Source organism: Triturus cristatus, chromosome 2_2 (assembly GCF_964204655.1).
Source record: "Triturus cristatus chromosome 2_2, aTriCri1.1, whole genome shotgun sequence".
NCBI classification, from domain to species: Eukaryota; Metazoa; Chordata; class Amphibia; order Caudata; family Salamandridae; genus Triturus; species Triturus cristatus.
The window spans coordinates 845631399-845653900 of NC_140582.1; the positions used below are offsets into that span (position 1 = coordinate 845631399).

Genomic DNA, 22502 nt, shown 5'->3' on the forward strand with positions numbered 1-22502 from the left:
AAGGGAAGCCTCTGACGAATCCCCAACATTTTTGAAGTGGTCTGTAGGCTTGCTACTGGGTTTGTAGTCCTTGAGATCTAGTAGTAGCTCTACTGTCCTTGAATCCCTCTGTTGAGAATGCCTTCTCTGCGAATCACTTTACTTTCATAGACTCCTTGTCTATAAGAGTGGTAGTGAAAGCTCCAGGAGATAACCTTGAGGAACAAGACACTTGTACCACCAGGCTCACTGAGGAGAGATGTGTAAACAGGAAAGTCAGGTCTCCTGGGGATGATCTATATCACCTTGCCACTAGTCGATTTTTTGCAGGGGCCCGAGATTGGCTTTTCCCACCACACCATCACTGGATCCGCAATGGCACCACTGAAGAGTGCATTGGTTCTGATATGAGAAATGGGGTATAAAACTTCTGTTGAGAGGTTAGAACTCACCTCTAGCGATGGCAGGGGCAATTCTAAAATGTATGCCGCCTTCCGTACTAGGGCATGGTATGACGTGGTCTCTGGTGGAAGGATGCCTGGGGGATAGGGGGTATAATTCCCATATTCAGCCACTGGCATCTTTAAAGGCTAACAAATCTGCCTCAATGGAGGGGTAGGGGGTCGACATCCCTATACTGCACCAAAGTATTTTTGTTTTTGAACATCTGACAAAAATCGCTGAAAGTTGCTGACCGAAAACAATTAGAGGTGAGCAAGCTCTAGATCTACATCAACGGAACAGAAACAAGCATTGGCATAGCCAATAGGTCTTGCCTTTGGGACCATATAAGTGTTTAGCCATGCAACAGTTCATGTTGTTGCACCAAGGATATTGTGCTGCATAACTAAATACTTATAAGGTCCCAAAAGTGAGACCTATTCGCTATGCCAATGCTTGTTTTCTTGGCCTCATCTGCGTTTCTTTGCAGCACATCCTCTCAAATGCAAGCTAGCCTGTCAGTGTTTTTTTAACCAAAGCTTTGTATCCAGGTACAATACCTCAAGATAAATAAAAACAAAGCTGTGAAGTTCAAGAAGTGCAAAGATTTACATTATCGTGGATCACCGTTTGTCAAACTTGTAGAGTCTGTCTTCGGACGTTGCACTGCTTGTTCCACTTGACAACTCCATTTCAATTAAGTAGAGGAACAGACAGAATGTGGGGCCATTAAATGTTCCATACAACAAGGATGTTTACCCTGATATAGTTAGTAGTTTAAAACATCCTTATCTCTAAATCTAACAGCAGACTGAGAGGGTTGTTACTTTCTCCTTTTCTGTAGATAGCCATTCTCCCCCCGAGTAAAAACAGAACGAGATGATATGAGACAGAGCACCGACAGTAGTGCTAAAAGGACGATGCCCCTCTCCTATCAAACTCCACATAAAACTACCAGCCCCATTAGCCCTTGACCCTTTCCCTACAAAAACAATTTGATGCGAGTGCTTGGCAGAAACACTGTACATGAAGTCCAACCTAGGCAGTTTACTAGCGATGACAGTGCCATATATCGTCCACTCTTTTCAATTAGATTCTTCCCTTCGGGTGGATTAGCCAAAGTTAAACACTTGTTGAAATTCCTTCCTAACACACTGCACAATGTGGCATCTCAGAACCAAAAAGGGACCATGAAACAAGCATTGGTGTTAAAAGGGGCCAGTGAAAAAAACATTATACCTCCTGAGAACCCATATAATTCCAGCATAACCATTTGGATCTAATGGACAAACACCTACAGAAGATTACATCCGTGAGAAATTCAATACGTTATCAAAAATATTAATAACAACTGAGCAGTGAAATTTATTTTCCAAGGCGAATACGGTTGGGACAAAGAACTAAAGCACCAAATAAAAACAGGTAGTTCTCAAAATCAAGGTGTAAAGGTCCCCACGCGTAGGATTCACTTCAAAGGACTTTCATAAGATTCTGACTGCGTCTATGACCTGTTCGATAACTCAAGAATACTCAAGCCTGAGCTGTTGTCAACACGGGGTGAGGGAAGAGATGAGGAGCAGCTCTATCCCGTGGAAAGGTGGGTGCGGTGGCTGGGAGAGCATAGTCTATCACAGGGAAAAGAGAGCAAATTGAACCCCCAAGCAACCACTTACAGCCCTCATGGCGGCCTCGGTGGCGGCGCTGGCCCGAGGTGGGTTGTAGAATTAGATCAGTAGGCCTGGACACAGAAGTGGTACTCTGCAGAGACGGCGGTGGACGGGACCTAGCCCGGAGCAAGGGATGCTCGGAAGGCTGTAACTGAGGAGGACGCAGGAGGTAACGCGACGGTGACGCACTTAAAGGCCGCGTGGCTCTCGGCGATGGATCGCCGCACATATGCCAGCGATGAGTTGGAGTCCTGCTGTTACACTAAAGTCATGGAAGAATTTTCTCATCAGCACAGAGGCCGTCTTTTCGCATCACAAAGGCGTTGCAGCTGTCCCAGGCCTGGGCGACGTCCAGCTATGCCCCTACCACCTCTAATTCAAATTATTAAAAAAATAAATTACTAGCATCACTTCCTTCAAAAGAAGCCCAAAAAGGCATATCCTACCAAAAGAAGCCCAACTGCGAAAACGAAAAAAAGGCCGTGATTATTTAAAACAAGCGCGCGCGGCAGCAGGGGGAGGGAAGAGAGGAGAGGGCCTGCGCGATTTGCTCGCGGGAGTGAGCCGCTGGCCCCACGATAATTGATAACATATGGCGCCAGCCGCTCGCTCCCGCAAGTAAATCGCCAGACGTGCACGCGTTGCCATTTAAGGCAATGGAACACGTGCAGGTGTTTGGCTAAAAAGCCTAAGCGATTGCAAAAGGTCTTTTTGCCTATGCAGCGCATGCGCGCTGCTTAGGCGAGACCTCAAAAGGGAAGTGACATGAAGGTGCCAGTGGGGGTTACTTTACGGCTCCAGTGATGTCACAGTAACATTGCTTCTGGTGCTGTGATGGAGCCAGCGCCCCCTAGTAGTGCAGAAAATATCAAAGAATTTCCAGATGCAGTCAGAAGCCTGGGATATTTAAAGGGTGTGGAATCTACAGGCAGAAGCATCCATCCGATAATACTATTACATGACGTTAGATTTTCACAAGAATCTCTTTACCAAATGATGGAATGCAGCTCCAGTAGTGTACCCAGTATTTTAAAATAGTATGCTTGAGTATTTAACCAGACAGTAGGGATATTTTCCCTATGTGGAGCATATGTTTAGAGAAATGGACCTATCTCTCCATCTTAAACTCATGGATGATATCCAACATTAATCAATGAATGAAAGAAAATTTGTAATCGCGCAACTAAGCCCGAAGGCATCAAGACGCCTAACCAAAGAAAATTCATAAAAAGACTGATCAAAACTAAGGGTAGGCCATGGCAAATAGCCAAGTCTTAAGGGCCTTCCTGAAGGCTTGCATGGAGGGAAGAGATTTAATTTCCACTGGCAGAGTGTTCCACAGCTTAGGGGCCAAAGTTGAAAAAGCTCTGCCACCCCACTTAGCTTTACGAACTCGAGGGACTGATAAAGATTTGTTGGCCGAACGAAGGGTTCTGGAAGGTGTATAGGGGGCCAACAAGTCCCTTAAGCCTCCAGACCTATTAGTGGCCAGAGCCCCGTAGATCAGACTCAAAGACTTAAAAGAGATCCTGGCCTCAATTGGGAGCCAATGCAACGACCTTCTGGCAGCCTGAGCAGAGGCCCGTTTGGGCAAGTCCAATACAAACTTAGCCGCAGCATTCTGCACCATTTGTAATCGTGTTAACAGACCCTTGTTAATGCCTAAATAGAGGGCATTACAATAGTCCAGTCTGGAGCCTATCAGTGCGAAGACGATTTGTTTTCTGGCTTGAAGAGACAAATAATGTCTAATCCTCCGGAAAATGTTTATTAGGCCCAAACAGGTGGAAATAGTCCTCTTTACCTGTTGGTCCATCCCCAGGGTAGGGTCAATCATGACTCCTAAATTTCTAGCCAGGGTCGTAGGAGTCGGACACGCACCCAACGAAGTAGGCCACCAGTCCACCGACCAAAAATCCTCCTTTCCTCCAAACACAAGAATCTCTGTCTTTTCGCCATCTGTGTGGCTGCTTGCTGGTCAGTGCGGAGACAGTGGCCTATCAAGGCAGACACGACTGCTCCGTAAGGGAAATATTTCTCCTTTGTATGGCCCTATCTCAGTATGGTGCAGCCTCACTACATATAATGCAACACCAGACCAAGTAGTTGAAAAATGTATGCTCAACACTGCTGTAACTTGTTTATGATAGGGATTATCAAACTATGTAACCTACTCAAATGCTAGTGTAAATACAAGGACTATTAAATATTCTATGCGTAAATACATATAGTGAATGAACTACAGGTAATGTGCAGTATCTTACTAGGAGCGGTTTCTATCCATTTCATCCGAGTATCAGTAGTGTATTCATTTTACAGTTTCTGTAGTGTGATAGTCCTGAAGCAGGCTCTGTTTCAGGATTCGGTTTTCACCTCTGTGGTGATAAGCAGCCATCCACTCCACATTTATGTACCCTGAAGATATATATATATATATATATATATATATATATTTTCACAGAAAAAAACATAGGTTTCAGGGGTGTTATAGTTAGCTGGACATTTCACTCGTACAAAACCAGAGAAATTCCCCCGTTATAGTTAGTTCAGCTAACTATAACTCGCGCCCCCGCAATGCACTGCTGATGACGTCACATATTACATCACTCATGACATGGTCAGTGACATCACTGATTAGCTGAACTAACTATAACGGGGGAATTTCTCTAGTTTTGTACGAGTAAAATGTCCAGCTAACTAGAACACCCCTGAAACCTATGTTTTTTTCTGTGAATTTCTAAGGTTTTTTAAATGCTAATTCCTAACTATAACATGCAGGAAACCTATGGTTTTTTAAGTGAATTTCAAAGGTTTTTTAAATGCTAATTCCTAACTATAACGTGCCTGAAACCTATGGTTTTTTAAGTGAATTTCAAAGGTTTTTTAAATGCGAATTTCTAACTATGCCTACAGAGATAGGACATGTGAAGAAAGAAGAAAAAACACACAGAAAGAAAAAGAAATGCAGAAAGAAGCTGCAGAAGTCCTCAAAGATAAAGAAAGAAAAGTGCCGGAAGAAGGAAGATGTGCAGAAAGAACAAACAGAGGAGGAGAAAGAGTCTTTGTTGCAAAATCATCCTTTACCCTCAACTTTTTCAGATGGGTACTGGTGGTAACTGACTCTGACTAACCAGTCCTAGAGCCAGTGCTATGCTAAAAGTCACTTAGAATACAGTTAAAACACCTACATACACTAGGCAACACTATGCGTTTGGGTACCTCTGTTATTAGCATGACCTCCATTGTAAGCCCCTAGTATATAATAGGGCAGGGGTATTAAAACTACCTCTTAAAATGCGCCACAGTGTGCATTTGCACACTGGTGATGGGAGGGAGGAGCTGAGCTGACGTGTGCAAACATGCCCTATGGCCGTTTTAATTTGGGGGATAAAGTCCCCTTGAATCCTGAGTTTCCCTTGGGTCCAATTAGCCCACCAGGTATCTCCAGTTAGCGCCACAGAGCTGCCTTGCAAAGAAAATGGGCCTGGACCACCTCTCTGCAACGCAGCACAGTGGTGCTTACTGGAAGCACCTGGTGGACAAGTTGGCCCCCATGGGCCCTCAGGATTGAAGGGGAATTATTTCCCCAACTTAAAACGCGACATAGGGCGTGTTTGCACACGTCACCTCAGGCCCCGTCCCCTCCCTTTCCCACTGTGTAAACACGCCCTGTGGCCGTTTTAAGTTGGGAGATTAACTCCCCTTGAATTCTGAGGCTCCCTAGGGGCAAATTAGCCCACTAGGTACCTCCAGTAAGCACCATTGCAGAGAGGTGTAAAAAGGGGCACATCCTGCACCACCTCTCTGCAACCCAGCGCAGTGGCACTTACTGGAAGCACCTGGTGGGCTAGTTGGCCCCCAGGGTCCCTTAGGATTGAAGGGGAATTATTTCCCCAACTTAAAACGCGCCACAGGGCATGTTTGCACACGTCACCTCAGGCCCCGTCCCCTCACCTCAGGCCCCGTCCCCTCCCTTCACCACTGTGTAAACCCGCCCTGTGGCCGTTCTAAGTTGAGAGATTAAGTCCCCTTGAATCCTAAGGGTCCCTAGGGGCAAACTACCCCACTAGGTAACTTCAGTAAGCGCCACAGAGCTGTGTTCCAGTGAGGTGTAAAAAGGGGCGTGGCCTCAGAACACCGCTCTGCAACGCAGCTCCCTGGCACATACTGGAGATACCTGTTGGGCTAGTTGGCCCTCAGGGACCCTCCCTTCACCTCTGTGCAAACGCGCCCTGTGGCGCGTTTTAAGTTGGGGGATTACCCCCCCTGAATCCTGAGGGTCCCTGGAGTGCAACTACGCCACCAGCTACCTCCATTAAGCGCCACAGAGCTGCGTTGCAGAGAGGTGTAAAAAGGGGCGTGGCCTCAAAACACCTCTCTGCAACGCAGCCCCCTGGTGCATCCTGGAGGTTCCTGATGGGCTATTTTGCCCCCAGGGAGCCCCAGTATTCAAGGGGAATTCGTTCCCCATCCGCAAACGCGCCAGAGGGCGCGTTTGCAGAGTGCTAAAACGAGGGGGCGTGGCCTCCGGTGCGATGCCGGTATTTTGTTTTAAAAGGGGGGCTGCATAGCCCCCCTTCTTTTTCTTATTTTTTGGCCCTAGGGACCCCATCCTCCAGGGCCTGCCCCCTAATCTTTTTTAATGAAAAAATTAAATATTGGGAAGGGGTCGCGTGGCCCCCTCCCGAGGCCTTAACCAGCCCCGGGGACCCCATTCCCCGGGGCAAGGCCTTTTCTTTTTTTTTTTTTAAGTATTTTTTTTTGGGAGGGGGGCTGCGTTGCCCCCCCTCCTCTGGCCACTAAAGGTCCCGGGGACCCCATCCCCCGGGCCTGCATTTCAATTTTTTTTAAATTATTATTTTAGGGGGAGGGGGGCTGCCTGGCCCCCCACCAGGGCCACTAATAGCCCAGGGGACCCCATCCCCCAGGGCTGGCCCTCTCTGTTGCGGGCTGTGGGGCGTGCCCCCCCCCCCCCCCCTCCAATTTAGAGCCCCAGGGAGGTGGCGGTCCCCGGGGTGTGTGGGGGGGGGGCTTGAGCCCCCCCCCCACAGGGTATTTCTTTTTTTTCTTTTCTTAACAAGCCCCGGGGGTGGCGGTCCCTGGGGCTGCAGGGGGGCCATGAGCCCCCCCCCCCCGCAAATATTTCCACAAAGCCCCGGGGGTGGCAGTCCCAGGGGCACAAGATGGCTGCTAACACTTCCTGGTTTGGAGTGTTGACAGCCAATTAGCATACAGCTCGTGCTCGGCAGGGTGCGCGGATCCACCACGCCCATAGATATATCTATGATTTTACTTTTGATTTTCTCAGGAACTACTGAACGGATTTACACCATTTAAGCAAAAGGCATGAGTGTGAACCAAGATCTACCTTTCTGCCAAAGTGGGTGTAATTCCGTTCAGCAGTTCGGGCTGTAGCTGCGACTAACGGTCCCTATGGAAAATTGCATGAGGAAACCCCCCTTTTTTCTCGGCCCCCCCTTTACGAATCACCCCGAGACTTTCAGGATAGGAGCGGACCAGACCGGGCCACGAGTTTTGAAACTTTCGCGAAGATTCGTCAACTGGCGCCAAAGTTATTCCAAATAGAATGTTGCGGATTTCCTATGGATAATAGGTCCTAACTATAACTACCTACTGGCGATCACCAGTAGGTAATATATATATATATATATATACACACACATATACATATACACACACAGATCAAGGCATATGCGACATGTGGAGAGTTGAGAATAGTAAATCTATGCTTAGCTATCTACACTTACCTATATTTCCTAATTTCACAATATTGTGGCTGTTGAGGTTCTGGTTGATACCAGTTTTATATGAAGATATTTAACACCCAGTATTCTAGAGGAATGCCTTTTAAGAACCATTCAAATAGGTAGCAATAATACATTTTGTTGTGGTTTCAACACCCACAGGATGCCTGCTCAGAAATTAGTTTTGCTAAATTCCACCTATTAAAAGTTTTCAGCATTTGAAAGCCATATGATGCGAGTTTTACAAATGCATAAACAGCTCACCTGCAATTCATTTAAGGGCATCCGCCTCAACAAACTTTACCATAATTGCCCAGCATGAGTTTCCAGTGAGGTAACTCAAAGTCTTGTTAAGGGAAAGGTTAAGTATGACGCTTACACTGCCATGCCTTCTTTCCACAAATATAAGACAAAATGAATAAAAACGAGACAAACATGCAGGTGCCTGGAAGCTACTTTATTAGCAAAACAGAAAAGACATATTGCATGTAGCCAATGCGTGCATAGCGAGTACCTCCTCATAGTATTTACGTTCCTCCTCTTCTACTTCTTTCTGGGCCTTTTCCCATTCATCCTTCAGCTTTTCCTGCTCCTTCTGGTACCTCTCCTGTCACAGAATTGTAGTACAATGGGCTCAAAACGACATAATGCAACACAAGTCATGAAATGCTCAAGCACCTTTGATGTAATTTATGCTGGTAGTGGTACGGCTCAAAGTGGTAGGTGTGATGGACAACAGTATGTAGTGCGAAGAGGTCTTAATGTAATCTACATGACTGCAATGAGATGATCAGCATGACAAATAGGCTACATGGCAGCCATAGAAGCTTATTGCAATATCTGGCATCTCAATTTTATTGCGCACTACTAGAAATCAATTACATCCGAGCATGCCCTAAAGTGCTTTGTATGCTGTTGACATCTGCGGTGTCTTGTATTTGGGGTCAGCTAGTCTTTTATAAAAGCATTTGTTTGGCATTCGATCATAGAACGTAGTTCTATGAACTGTAGAAAATTATTTGAATGGTAAGCTGGAGGATTTCTTGGTGGTTGAAGCTTTTTTAGAATTAACCTTTTGTTTCTCAACAAGCTTATCAGTAAGTTATTCAAATCATTGCTACATTTTGGTTACGAGGATGAGCTAGCGAAAAGGCTGGTGAGGAATCTATGGGACAAGTCTGCTCATATGAAAAGGAAGATTCAGTTTGACATTGTGTGTGCTGTGACTGATGTGCGGGTTAACACTGGTGATAAAGTCGTGATAAAGTTCCCAATAGCCTGGGCAGGAAATTCCAAATATTCTGCACCTCAAAAGGTGGTCAAGTTATACAAATAGAATATTGAGCCTGTGCTCAAGAAGTAACTTCTAATTCTCTTGTTTGCTCCCCTTTGTTTCTCTTCTTTTTCCCTGGTCTCTTATCTTCTCTCCTTCTCCTGTTTGCTTTCTTCTTTTTCTTCCCATGTTGGTTTTACATTTTATGGGAATGAGTGATGTGGTATATTGAATTTGAGGGTCAGCTGCCTAGTCTTTTATAATGAAATGTGTTTGACATTCTGCAGTAGAATTTATAGGGATGAACTGTAAGGAGTTCTCTGATGGTTAACATGTATTCTCCTGTATATTTCACCACTAATGGGGTAGTAGGAGTAAGGAAAGTTACTTTAGAATAAGACCATCATTACAATATGAAGGGAAATATTAATTTGGATGCTAAGAGGAGTTTGTGCTTGGAGCCGACTGGTTAATGCCGGACGCTGGGAGGGGCATGGAGGAGCAGAGCAGTAGAACTGTATTCAGCAAACCAAAGAAACTCTTTCCCAAAGTCAGATTCATCTGTCCCCGCCAATGGGTGGCGTTGGAGCTAAGATAACACTGCTTTTACTGCCACCTACAGCCCAGAAAACGAGGGGGTTCAGAAGCCCGCGGGTGTTGTTGCCGGAGTTTGCTGGTACTTGCGGTAGGTATTGCCCAATCACCCGCCCACAGCCTGCATAATAGTTGACACACTGAACAGTCACTAGTAGGAAATTAAGCAAAACAGAGCAAAAGACCAACATAAGAAAAACAAGATACGACTGTCTGCACATACCAAAGTTTTATATTTTCTACAAAGCATTGACGCCATGAATTAGACAATGCAAAAACCACAAAGCTGCCAAAGTAGTACTAAAAAATTTCCATCCACGTGCCATCAAATCCAACAACAGCTCCTTGAATTCTCCAAATGTGCTCAGCCCAAGTCCTAATCAAAACAAATTGCATACTTCAAATACTTCCCAAGAGGAACACAATGCCTCCATTATGGAGGAAACCATCGAAATTAAGGAGCATGAGGAAAAAGTCGAACTTGCAGGTTGTTACCAATGCAGACGATCCAAATACCTATCAGATACCTAACAAAACATTCTTAGAATCTAGATTTCCGGGGAACCATAGTTGGAGAGGTCTCTATGTCCAATGGAAATTATATGACAAAAGACTCCAGAAGTTGGCATTGAATTGAACTGACTCCAGAGGTTGGCATGAGCTTTCTGCTGCGCTGAACGTAATTATATCAGCCCTTTCAAGGCAAAATTTGATCCTAGAAAATCATTTAACCACAGCTCAGAAAAAGAAATGGGCTATAGGATCGATCAAAACCAACCTGCATAAACTGACCTAACTCATTACACAGGTACAAAACGAAACAGTCATGTTATTAGCTCCATGCTCCTGCTCACAAATATATAAACTTGCCACTGTCACTTCCATCCCTCAATCTGTAGTGTAGGACTTTAGAACTAACACCCTTCTTACTGGAGACTGCCCATCTGTCTCCTTCAACAAATTGATGAGTAAATCAAAGCAGACAAAAAAAATTGTGCTCATGGTGAAGAGCTGCTCGAAGCCGGATGGAAATTCCATCCTCAAACAATGGCAAGGCAATTATCACGGACTAAAAACCCACTCATAAGACAACATACTGTGAAATCTAACAGTCGGTAGGAGAAGCTGATAAAACATGTACTCAAAGTTGTTTCGACCACTTAATCTCTAAATCCCCCAATACGTCATTCCTAAAAGTCCCAAGCAAAGATTTCACATGCGGAACAACATCTAGGGACATTACCAAAGGAACTTCTCTAGATGCCAAAAACGATAGTTGAAACTTTGAACTTCTGCCTTTCCCAGGGAATACGGATTGAAAAGACCAGTTTGTCACCTTTATTTCCAATAAAAGTCAAAAGGGACTAAGGAAACTAAATAAATACAAAAATAGAGCACCAGGTCCCACCAGTGAGTAGCATAAAGGGCCAAACGAACCTCCTGAATCCAAACGATATCCCTTGTTCTCCTCACAAACCACTTCAATTCCTCAAATGTCATCCCAACAACCAGATGGTTCCTCCATAGACAAAAAGGACGAAGCACCAGAATACATACCAAACTCCACATGACTAACAAGTCCAAAAAATACAGCCCCAAATGAGATTAGGACATTCATTCCAGCTGCCAACCCACACACATTTTCAACGCCCCTAACAGGACAAAATATATCAAAAGGTGCTTCCATTGCTATGTCGCATGGAGAAAATTTGGCGCACCAAGGAACTGTCACTCAGAATAAACACTTGTAACAACAGTCTCTACCCAAACGATGTAGGTGACAGAAAACTGAGGCAAACTAGTCCCACACTCACCTTCTGATCGAGCCTGGGAAAACTCCACTAATAAAAGTAATTTTAATTCAATCAGCATGGCCAACAGACCAGAACAGCGGCTGACCTTGCTAATGTTTTTGGTGAGGTGCCCCTATCAAACCTGGCTGAGGGAATAGGTGAATGTGAAGCAAGTAACATCACAGACCCCAGATCAAGCACCTCGTGCAAATCTAGAGAGATTAATGGAAAACAATTGTACAAATCAAGGCTCCATCATATCACTAAAGCCACTCACAAGGAATGCAAGATTAGCTAAATCGTAGGAACATTCTAAAGTTCGGAAGAAGTCCACATGAAATCGAGCCATAGAGATGACAGACTGGATGAGGACCTTAGAGAATGGAGGGAGCTGTGCAATGCATGTTTAAACCCTGAACCAGACGCGGGTGACCCACAAGAGTCAAATACCAGCGGGACACGACTATGAGGGAGGAAGAGTAAGATGTTAGGGATGAGAGATATGCATTTACTTTCCCAATGCACTGATATTCCAATAGTCGGCAGGTCCTGCTCATATATGCGTACTCTGCTGCGGTCCACCACTTGTTTATGTCATTTGAAAATGTATAACTGTTGCAACGTTATTACAATCATAAATAAAGGTTATAAAAAAACATTCTCACGTTATTAAAAGCACTCCAAGATAATTCCTGGTGCTCTAATCAATCTATTAACAGCATTACATTTTGAAGCGATATATCCTCTAAAAGCCTAATCTTTTTAGCAATTCGGACATTTTGAAGAAATGCTCGACCTCTAGAAGGGCCCTTTGCGCTTTATCACAACTCCGCTTCCGCATTCCTCTAGTGTTTCGCAGTGTCCTTTCACTATATTAATTGCAGGATGTCGCGGATGTGCCACTGGCGCGCCTAAGGCAAGCCAGTCTGCGCCTGTTCCGCGTATGAATCGCAGCCAGCCATGCTGCCAGGGAGTCCTGCCACAATTACACACTGCTTCCTGCAACCATGTATTTACCGGGTCCCCCTTCTCTGCCTGCCTTATCAACTGTCGATCCCTACCATGACACGCCCTACATATGTGTAATTTGCTAGCCGAGAACCATTGGGACTTGAGGTTTCTAACAAACTTTAATCAAGGATTGTTTGGCTACTGACATTGCATTAGCTATTCCCCCAGACTTTTACATATTGATAGAGTGAACAAAAATGGGGGTGAGTGGCAATTATACATTGCTCCTCCTACTCTTATTCTATTTCAAAATTGATTAATGTAAATAATATTGACGGGCTGGCTTTTACTATTATTTTAGCCCCTTCTATTGCACTATCTGGGGTGCTTAGTCACAGTCTCCTGACGCTTTGACTGCCTCCGTACAGTTATTAGCCGATGCACTAGGTCAACTATCGCCTCTCCATGCCAATATCTTATTATTGGGTGATTTCAACCTCCATGCGGACGATCTGAGTAACAGACCTGTGCAGCAGTTTAAGTTCTCAATGGAAGGTTTTAACTTAGATGCAGGTTGTACACTTGATCTCATTTCAGCAAATCCCTTGACAGTCCTCATCAATCCTGTTCTGAAGCTTACTCGGTCTAACCACGTTTTGGTTCCTTTTAATGTGCTCTCTTCAGGTCCCTGTAGTGTGCAATTACTGAAAGAAAACTTCCAGAACTTGGCATAAAATGTCAGACTCCCAACTTATGGAGAGATTACAGTCTACCCCCTTTTATAAGACAGGGGACTTAGAGCATGATGTGGTCACCTTCGATAATTGGCTGGTCGACGCCCTAGATACCACTGCTCCTTTAAATTCTCTTACCTCAAAAAGATGAAACTCATCCGCTCCTTGGTTTTTCAACGCTCACAAGTTCGAGAAATAGCTATGTATGAGAAATAGCTATGTATAAGACTAGCATGGAAATGGAGGTCCAATTATGAAAAAAGCTATCTACCAGTTAGCTTTGAAAAGCTATTACGCTGCTAATCGGAAGGCTCAGAAATTCTTCAATGCATCTACCATCTGAGAGGCATGTAATAAATCACAATAATAAATCACAAAAGTCGTTTAAAATTGTGAACTTTTTTCTCTCCCCCAAAGCAATAGGAAACACTATTTCCCCTTCTATGCAGTTATTGGAGGCCCTCATAGATTTCTTTCTCAAACTATCTATGAACAATTTCCAGTGCAGATCCCCACTGAACTAGGGTTGGTGGCTAACTCCCACCCGGGTCCGCTACTTACTAGATCTGACTCTATAACCTTAACAAGATGCAAATCAGGTTCCCATTGGACCCTTACTTTACGTTTTAAAATTTGCTGCTTCTGTGAATTCCATCATAAACATACTGATAAATGACTCACTGGACCTGGTGCTCGCTCCTAAAGCCAATCTCCGCGACCTGCAGATGATTCCACCACGGAACCACAGCATTTCTTATCAAAACTTTTTATTGATTCCCAGCAATTTGCTGAACGCAAAATCCAGAATCTTTGGTCTGCAAATCCTACAATCAAAGCAGCATAATCTGTTTGCTGTAACTGTAACAGTTGCCATCTACACGAAACTAGCACCCCAAAAGGTTCGGAACGTTGTCGATATTCCTGAAAAACTAAACTCCGTTTTCAAGACTTTGTCTTGGTCTTTTTGATATAGGTGAAATTGTCCAAAAATGCAAATATGCTTGAGTGAATGCAGCCTGTCGCTTTTGTACATACTTCAAGGAATCATTTGTGCATTGTTTTTATATGCGCCCAGATTGTTTTTTATGAGAAAGACATTTCTTGGACAACCCTTTCGAGAACTCAGCAGAGCAGCCTGCTCAGGGTCTGAATTGAACTGTTTTAAGGGACTAAGTGCAGGTTAACAGCCAGATTTATTAACTTTAAGGACAACGTTCTTGTTGGGATGGCCAGACAGGATGCTACCGGCCCTGAGCACAGCATTACATCATATTGGGAGCTAACTGGGAAGGAAAAACTCTTGTCTCTCCAGAGACATTTACTATTTCATCGGTGGTAATGTTTTTTTTTTAATTTCCTTGTAGCACTATTTGCACAAAGTATAGCTATGTTCTGTATTGAACTTTCTTTTCAATGCTCATAAATATATTTTAATATTTATTTATTATGTTGAAAAGGCCTACACAGATGTTGGCACTTTTAAGTTAAGGTCAATCAGATGTTTTATAGTTAAAGGTAGAATTGAAACAGTATACAGCGTATTGCAAAATTATGTCACCTAACCATAACAGTGCCACACAATTACAATCATCTTTCCTTTAGCAGTTGCCCTTCAGAAATGCCTTTAATTAAATACCTGAAATGGGAAGGAGACCTGCTGCACTCATATTCCTAATTGTAGCCATCATTCTGAAGCATTTATTTTCTGTGTGGTAATCGTAGGTCCTTTGTTATAGGAAACCTGGAGGCACTGTACTTGAAAGGCCCTTGTTTGGAAAGTGAAGACTCTTATTCCCTGGGTGGACCTATGATGTCCACAGACCAACATGAGAGGTCAGTAGACCAAGAAGCTCTCTGTAACTAGATGGTCATGGATTTGTATCTTGAATATGGGATATAGCTAGATATGGTAGTGCTTTCAATTTAAGTCTACCACAATGATGTTGTGTAATAGTCCCACCTAAGAGTTCACACTGATGTCAAAGCCTTGGGCTTGCTGAAGTCTAGAGCCTAGATGTAAAGGGAGTCTAAAGAACAGCTGACCTTAGACGTCCGACTGGTAGAACTATGATAAAGCTGTGATATGGTGCTTCTAGGACAGTAGTCCTTTTCCAGTCTCGGGTGCTTGGGTAGCAAGTTCCATAGGGAGGTGGCATGGGAAAGAAGGGGGCCGCCACCCTATCTTTTATATCTGAAGTGATGTGACAATAACAGACCTCTATTAGCTGATCTGAGACTTGATAAAGAACAAAGAAGCTAGAATTGTAATTCAACATTCCATTATGTAATGTATCGTGGACAAGGACAAGTTTTTAAAAAGAAACCCTTTTCTTAATAGGAAACCAGTGGAGAGATCTGTAAGGGGGAAGTATGAACATGGTGTTTTAGGCCATATACGAGAACAGCATAATTTGGGGAGTAATAATAGCATACTTAACAGACTGGAGGATTACCCCCACTTGCTAAGGAGCCGTTTATATAGTTGGTTTCAAAGAGTGATAATGTAGGAAGGCGAAGACTGATGACTATGGTGTTGCTAATGTCAAAGGACGTAGAAGCCTTCTTGAAGGGGATCAAGATGATCCTGACTTTGGATTCAGAGATTGGTGCAAATTCTTGTAGAACGTGACTGCTAGAAGGGGAGGGAGACGGAGGACTATGCATCAGGTTCGCCCAATGGAATCAACAATTTGCGCCTTTAGAATTGCAGGAGGTTATCACTGAAGTCGGATCAGTGAGCAAACAGGTCATAAAGGGCCTTAGCAGATATCAGCTCCTTTAAGGTGTAGAAAAGTTATTTGGCAAGATTCAGAGGCAAGATTGGTAGTATTCTTTTCTGACTTTGTGCAGACAGATGTGCTTCCTCTGGCGTAGGGACATGGCAGGTGACAGAGTCAAGTTTTGTTTTGATCCTCCTCCTTTATAATGCTCTGCCTTGTTCACCTTGCCTTTTTCATTTGACACAGGCTTCCTGTATCCAAATTATTAGATTATGTGGGACTGCAATTTCTGACAGTGGAGGAACAAGGGAGTCTAGGGCCTTGATTAACTTTAAGATCAAATTATCAAGAACGGCATCAGGATTGTTGAAAGTAGGATTCAGGATATCTGTTAGAGACTGAATGAAAGCTTCCTGCTGTAATTTGTTCAGGTGATACCAGATGGAAGGGAGGACCAATGCTAGTTACAACTGGTTATAGGTCCACTTACTGGCACACTGTTGATAGAGATTTTTAGTAGGATGTGGTATGACCACATAGCCGATAGATTTCAAGAAAGCTGGAGTTCTGGTACTGCTTTCGGAAGGAGGTCAAGACTAGGGCCTTCATTGTACGTTTTTGACCAGTTGTAAGAAGCCAAATGGTTCTAAAACAAAATAGGGGTGAAAATTAGGGATGATCAGAATTAAATTTCCACTGGTGAAACTGAGTGAAGTTCACAGCTTCATGAAGTTGCAAAGTTTGTGGACTATTCATACCTTTCCTGCGTGTGAGGACTACAAAAAATAAAATGGGAATTTTCTCACCTTAACCTTTTTTGTGGTAATATTCTTCTACGAAACATAGGCTTTGCATTGCATTTAAGCTACAGAACTCACTTTTTGCATGTTTTTTCCCAGACACTTTTTTTGGCTGAGTATATTCTTGATAAAAAACTTTCATGGCCTGAATGCCGAACAGCAGCAATATAATCGTTACAATCTCCTACAACATCCATTGATTCCTAATGGCCCACAATTGAACACCCATTTGTTTATGAGCTCTCAACCAGGTGTATCCCAAAACAGCTTAACTCATTTGGCCCAGCACAGACTCTAGGTTCTGACCTCTGCTACCTGCCCCATAACAGCAATCTCCAGGACATCTTGTAGATGACCTCATCAATATCTTCCCAGGGCGCTCCAGTCTACAATTACTGGAAACACTTTCGATGCCACCACTCCCTTCGCCATCGAGCTGTTCTTTGCACCAGTAACGCCCTTTTCTGGCTTATGTTTGCCCGACTCAAATCAAGAATAACTGGAGATGGTTATAATCCAACTATACAACCTTCATTCTGATCGTCACCCTCTAAATCTGTTCTCTCCACTTTGATGATTTAAAGATAATCAACGTGGTGCCGCCCACCAACATAAAGCCAGGATATTTAGAGGACAGTTATACCACCTACACTGCCACCGGCTGTGATGGCCCCTCATCAGGTTGCAATAGTTCTCATAGCACTTAATTTATTTCACCATATGAGGCCTCTGGAGTCTGGGCGTAGACACCTAGCAGTTTGAAGTGGGCAACTCTTCATAAGTTTATGAGTTGTTTCCTATTTTGCATCCTTCATGAGGATGCCCTTCCTTTTGTTACCTTTGATGGACAATAGGTCCTGTACTGCCCAAAAGGCCTTGACTTCTGCTCCAAGGACTGAGTCTTAGGGGCTGAGCTCTGCTACTATCCAAAAACTGTACCCTGTCTGGCAGGCCTTCCAACATCTATTCCACAGCTTTCGCAGTATTTTTGACAGAGATTTTTTTCTCTATGACGTATGAATGCTGCACAGTAATGGAGCATATCAGGGCTCTCTCTCCACAGCTGTGAGACAGTCTTCTTCTGTTAAATCTTAACTTTATGCCTCCAGTCTTGCCACCTATGCTTCCAAAAAGTATGTAAAATTCCTACTTTTCCTCCTAACAGAGAGACTACAGTCAAGACCCCTAATTTAGGGATGGGTTTCGGGACAACCCGGGTCCTGGGGCCGTCTGAGCATGCACAGGGGAAACCACTATCTCCCTAGCTATCATTAAATCTATCTATACCTTCTCAATTGAACACTGCTGCACCAGCAGCCCTACCGTTCCGAAGATTTGCAACTGCCGGCTTCTAACTTCTCTGTGCCCGGACACATGCCACAGCTTTTGAGCTAAGCTGGATGGCTGAGCGGGATTAAAGTCTGTGCCTCCGTCACAGCAGCAGGACCCCCAAACCGATTACCCATGGAGCACAAAGTCTTCCACAGGTGGTGGATTTGAAAGAAGCCCAGGGAGTGACAATAGGCACAAGACTGTGGCTTTACTTATGAGCACCAGTATTTCTTGACCATCTTGTTTCCACGTCGATCACACCCTGCTTCTCACACTTTTTTTTCATAAGACTTTTTGGCAATTTCATCAAGTTACTAAACTAAGCATGGATTAAAAAAGACACAATTGGGTTGGGATAAAGTTGGAAGCTTTTACACACCTCTAAAGCAACAACTCTACCAATGCAACTCTTCTGCTCAGATAGCACAACTCAAACTAGAGTGGTGAACTTTAGATTCGACTAGCATCTTTTTGCTGTATCATCATCACTACCTTTAGCGACTCTTAATCTATATACTTAATTAGAGGTGACTGATGCCATTTTGTCTGAGCGGTAAATGTCTTTCACTACTTTTTAGTCAATAATTTTGTAGCATAACAAAAACCTATATTTTCATTTACAAAAACAACAAAGCGACGTAAATTATTAAATTTATGAAGCAAGCTAGACTTGAATTCATTTAGCATTCTGAGAGACATGCCATGTACAGGTAGTGAGTGTAATGTAAGGGCACAACAGAGTTCCACTCACTGCTTCTGTTTCGTGCAAGAATGAACCAACTCTGAAGCTCCAAAATAAATCGTCCACTGCCAGTCCTAAACACCAAGGAATGGTACTCAATAATTAAAAAAACAAAATGAACGCCGAATAGGGAGACAGCTACAAGAAATGTACCCATTCACAAACAGTCTTAAGTTAAAGCATCTTTATGGCTACGGACTAGTTATTTAAAAAACACAATAAAGATATGATGAATACAGACTAGAATCAGCGCTATATTTAAGATGTCCAGCCAGACACTTAATTTAATGAATCAAAAAAAGCAAGGCGAATAAGAGCACAGTAATGAAGTGGGACACAGTCCTGCATCCTACACAAACATATACCAATTACATTTAGACACAAACATTTCAGGCAAGACAAGAGTAGCTTGTAGCCAATATGAATAACTAGGGCAAGCTTCTGGAAAAACAGTTAATGCACTTGTTTTGATGTGCATACTGTTTAAAGAGGTCGACGACGTTTCGATCCTTTTAAAACAATACTAGGATCATCATCAGGAAGGGTACGAAACAAGCCTGAATTATACACTGCCTTGGAGCCGTAGTGTAGGCGATTCCAGGAAAACCCGTGGACGCTCGAGTTGAGCTAGAGTGGAGCTTAGAGGTGGCTGCATTGAGCGGTTCTTCAGTAACTATGTTGCAGTTAAAACAGAGTCTGTGATCGACGGATGATTGTGGGACTCTAACCGGAGATTGATAGGTCCGGGCTGGGTGAAAATGACACTGTCAGCCCAGTGAGAGGAGGATTACTACATTACTATGCTCTTATTCGCCTTGCATTTTTTGATTCATTAAATTAAGTGTCCGGCTGGACATCTTAAATATAGTGCTGATTCTAGTCTATATTCATCATATCTTTATTGTGTTTTTTAAGGACCTTTGTTTTGTAAAAAACTGACACCCAAGGTTCTTATCTACCTTGCGGGTTCCCTTGTTTGATTCAAAATACAGACTAGTTATGTCACTGAAAAGCATATTTTACATATCAGTGAAAGTAATAGTAATGGTCCTTAAACAACAGAAGTTGATTTGATAATGGCAATTGTAGTAGATAAATTCAAGAGTATAGACAGGTAACAACAAATAGACGGAAATGGCCACTTGAGGCCAGCTGTTGCCTAAAGATCTTCTGATAGGCCAAAACCATACACTAAGGCTGTACGGGCCATTCACATTACATTCATTTTCGAGATTTGGCATAGGCAGCAGCACAACAAGTAACAGTTCAAAGAAGATCATTGCTCCTTCAATTTTACAAATGCTAGCCACCTAGCGGATTAGCCTTTATTAAAAGGGGGGGGGGGGGGGGGGAATGAGGAAAGGCATGTTAGGGGTGTTCAAGACTATGTATCTTTTCCTTGGCTGCTGCAACTAAAGAAAAGAACAAAGTTGTAAAGATGAGGGCAGGGACGTGGTCTAGCTGAGGGCAGAGAGGGTATCAGGCAATTCGATTAAAGCAGGAACGGAGATATGGCTACAGGATAATGAGTGGAGAGAGCAGCAGAAACATCACATGTTCATGGGAAGGTAATCTGGAGATCCAGTTACTGCAGGTATGTGTTTGGGAAGAAAGACCCCTTACAGCATGATTCCGCAGACTGGGAACAATGTGCTGAGCAGATCAGGGGAAAGGCAGTAATAAGAGCATGGCTGCTCAGAAGAAAGGGGGATACTACATGGAGGAAATCATGAAAATTATTTAATTTTGGAAGAAGACCATGAAACAGTCCCTATAGTAAGGGGAACAACAACAAAAAAAAGACATTAGGGAATTGGATCTTCACTGAATAATAGTAACTATATTATTGTTTGCAGCCTTTACCTGCTACTTGCTATAGTAGTTTCTGCTGAAAATGACACGCTTATTTTATACTGAATAACCTTCTGCAGCCATGATCATGCCTATCTATTAACAAAACATTCTTCAAGAATGTAGGAAATCATTGCAGCAATACATGCAACTCATGGTATGAAAACATCATGGAAAAAGGTGAGGAAAAATAAAACAGGACTGACCTGAAGCAATCGTTCCTGTTCTTGCTGCCACTTTTCCTGGCGCTTCCGTTCCTCTTCTGGATCCCAAGTCCAGAAATTCACACGTTTCGTTAAGTTAAGCGTCGGAACTAAAACCTATTTGTACATATATCAAAACAAAGAGATTTAAAATAGTGCACAGCATATTTATGTTTGATGATAAAAACTCAAATCTAATAAAACAAATTGAAACAATACTTTTTCGTAAAGAAATAAAATGATATGGAAAGCTAGCCTCTGATGTGTTAAAAGGCATCCTGCAACAACTCCTGTATTGCTTCTGTAGCATTCAGGACCACATAGAAGCAATACTGTATGTCCACATAGAGTGGTCGTAGTTTCCAGTTCTCCATACACAACAGAATCCTGGTGCCAGTGACTGTGTGCTAAAGGCACAGCTGCAAGCCAACTCCCCAGCACCCAGAAATTATGTGCCTATTTATCTTCAGGGACAAAGGGGACAACAGATAAAAAACAGTGCACTGGGAATTAAGCTAAAACTCACTACTGCCTAGGGAGCAATGATATTTAGGTGTAAACTTAGGATAGTGACCAATACAGAAACTGGATGATAATTATATGAAATTAGTATATATGATTATGCGTTTAGCATATACTCTAGGATATGCAAGAATGGCCGGAAAGATGCAGCAGCAGATTGAAGACTGGAGCAGATACATAGTCAACAGGAATGGTGAAGAATTCGAATAATGCACCACAGAAGGCTGTACATGGCAGACCAGACCGTACACCACTGTGCAGGTACCCACGAACTGGAGATAATCAATATTGCTGGCAGCAAGAAGGAAAATGAGACCCTGCTAGATACTGATGGAGCCGAAACCCTAACCGCAGCAGTAGTCCTCTTTGAAAACAAGGAAGTAATCATCTGCAAAAAGGATCCATAATAGTGAAAAGAGGTAGCCTACAGTGACACTTTTAGGCGCTATTCATCAGAGACAATTGGTACCACTATGCCAAATGTGACACTACCAGGCAAATAAAGGTGTTGTTAGTCACTGTTCTGCCACATCCACGCACCATAATCTCCAACCCAGACCCCAGGGGCGCTTATGGGTCAAGATCACATACCAGCTACCAGTATACCCTGTCTTTAAACCCATCAGGTTAGTAGCAGCAGGCACTGTGGTGCTTCAGTGGTCTCGAAGTAATTAAGGGCCCTTTTTGCACATTGATTATCTTTTCCGTAGGGATCTCTGTCATGATATTAGGGCATGGTCAATTGGGTGTAAGTAGTTCCTACTGTTTCTAGCAAAAAACTAGCCTATCTTCTACCAAAATTAAATGGGCATTTCTATTGAAACAAAAGAAACGACTGCTTGGTTTTATAGAACAAAACAGGACTAGGCATGCTAATTATCTTTCATATAGCAGTAACACAACAATTCAAAAGCTGGTAGACAAGGATAGGCATCCATTTATCACCAGCAATCTTCCAATTAATTGCAGGATTGAAAAATAAACTAAAGACGAGTTACCATCTCAGCACCCGGCCAAATAACACAAAACATCTGGATGTGTTCAGAGATACAGTGTACAGAATTAAACATCAATCAATGTTTATAAACATTTGAGCATGCACAGAACACACCATAACGGGTCATTCCACTAGTTT

At 43.2% G+C, this 22502-nt stretch overlaps 1 protein-coding gene across 11 annotated transcripts in view; it reads right to left on the bottom strand.

Moving 5' to 3' along the window:
- Window positions 1-22502, bottom strand: part of LIMCH1 (LIM and calponin homology domains 1) — an 860130-nt gene that overhangs the window by 72126 nt on the left and 765502 nt on the right. For 10 of the 11 annotated variants that reach the window (XM_085642190.1, XM_085642189.1, XM_085642188.1 and 7 more), the window contains 2 exons: window positions 20849-20962; window positions 8367-8459 (listed from right to left, as the gene is read on the bottom strand). In XM_085642190.1, the coding sequence (XP_085498316.1) occupies window positions 8367-8459; window positions 20849-20962 (207 nt within the window). The remainder of the gene's footprint in view (window positions 1-8366; window positions 8460-20848; window positions 20963-22502) is intronic. The other variant, XM_085642182.1, reaches the window with a different exon arrangement.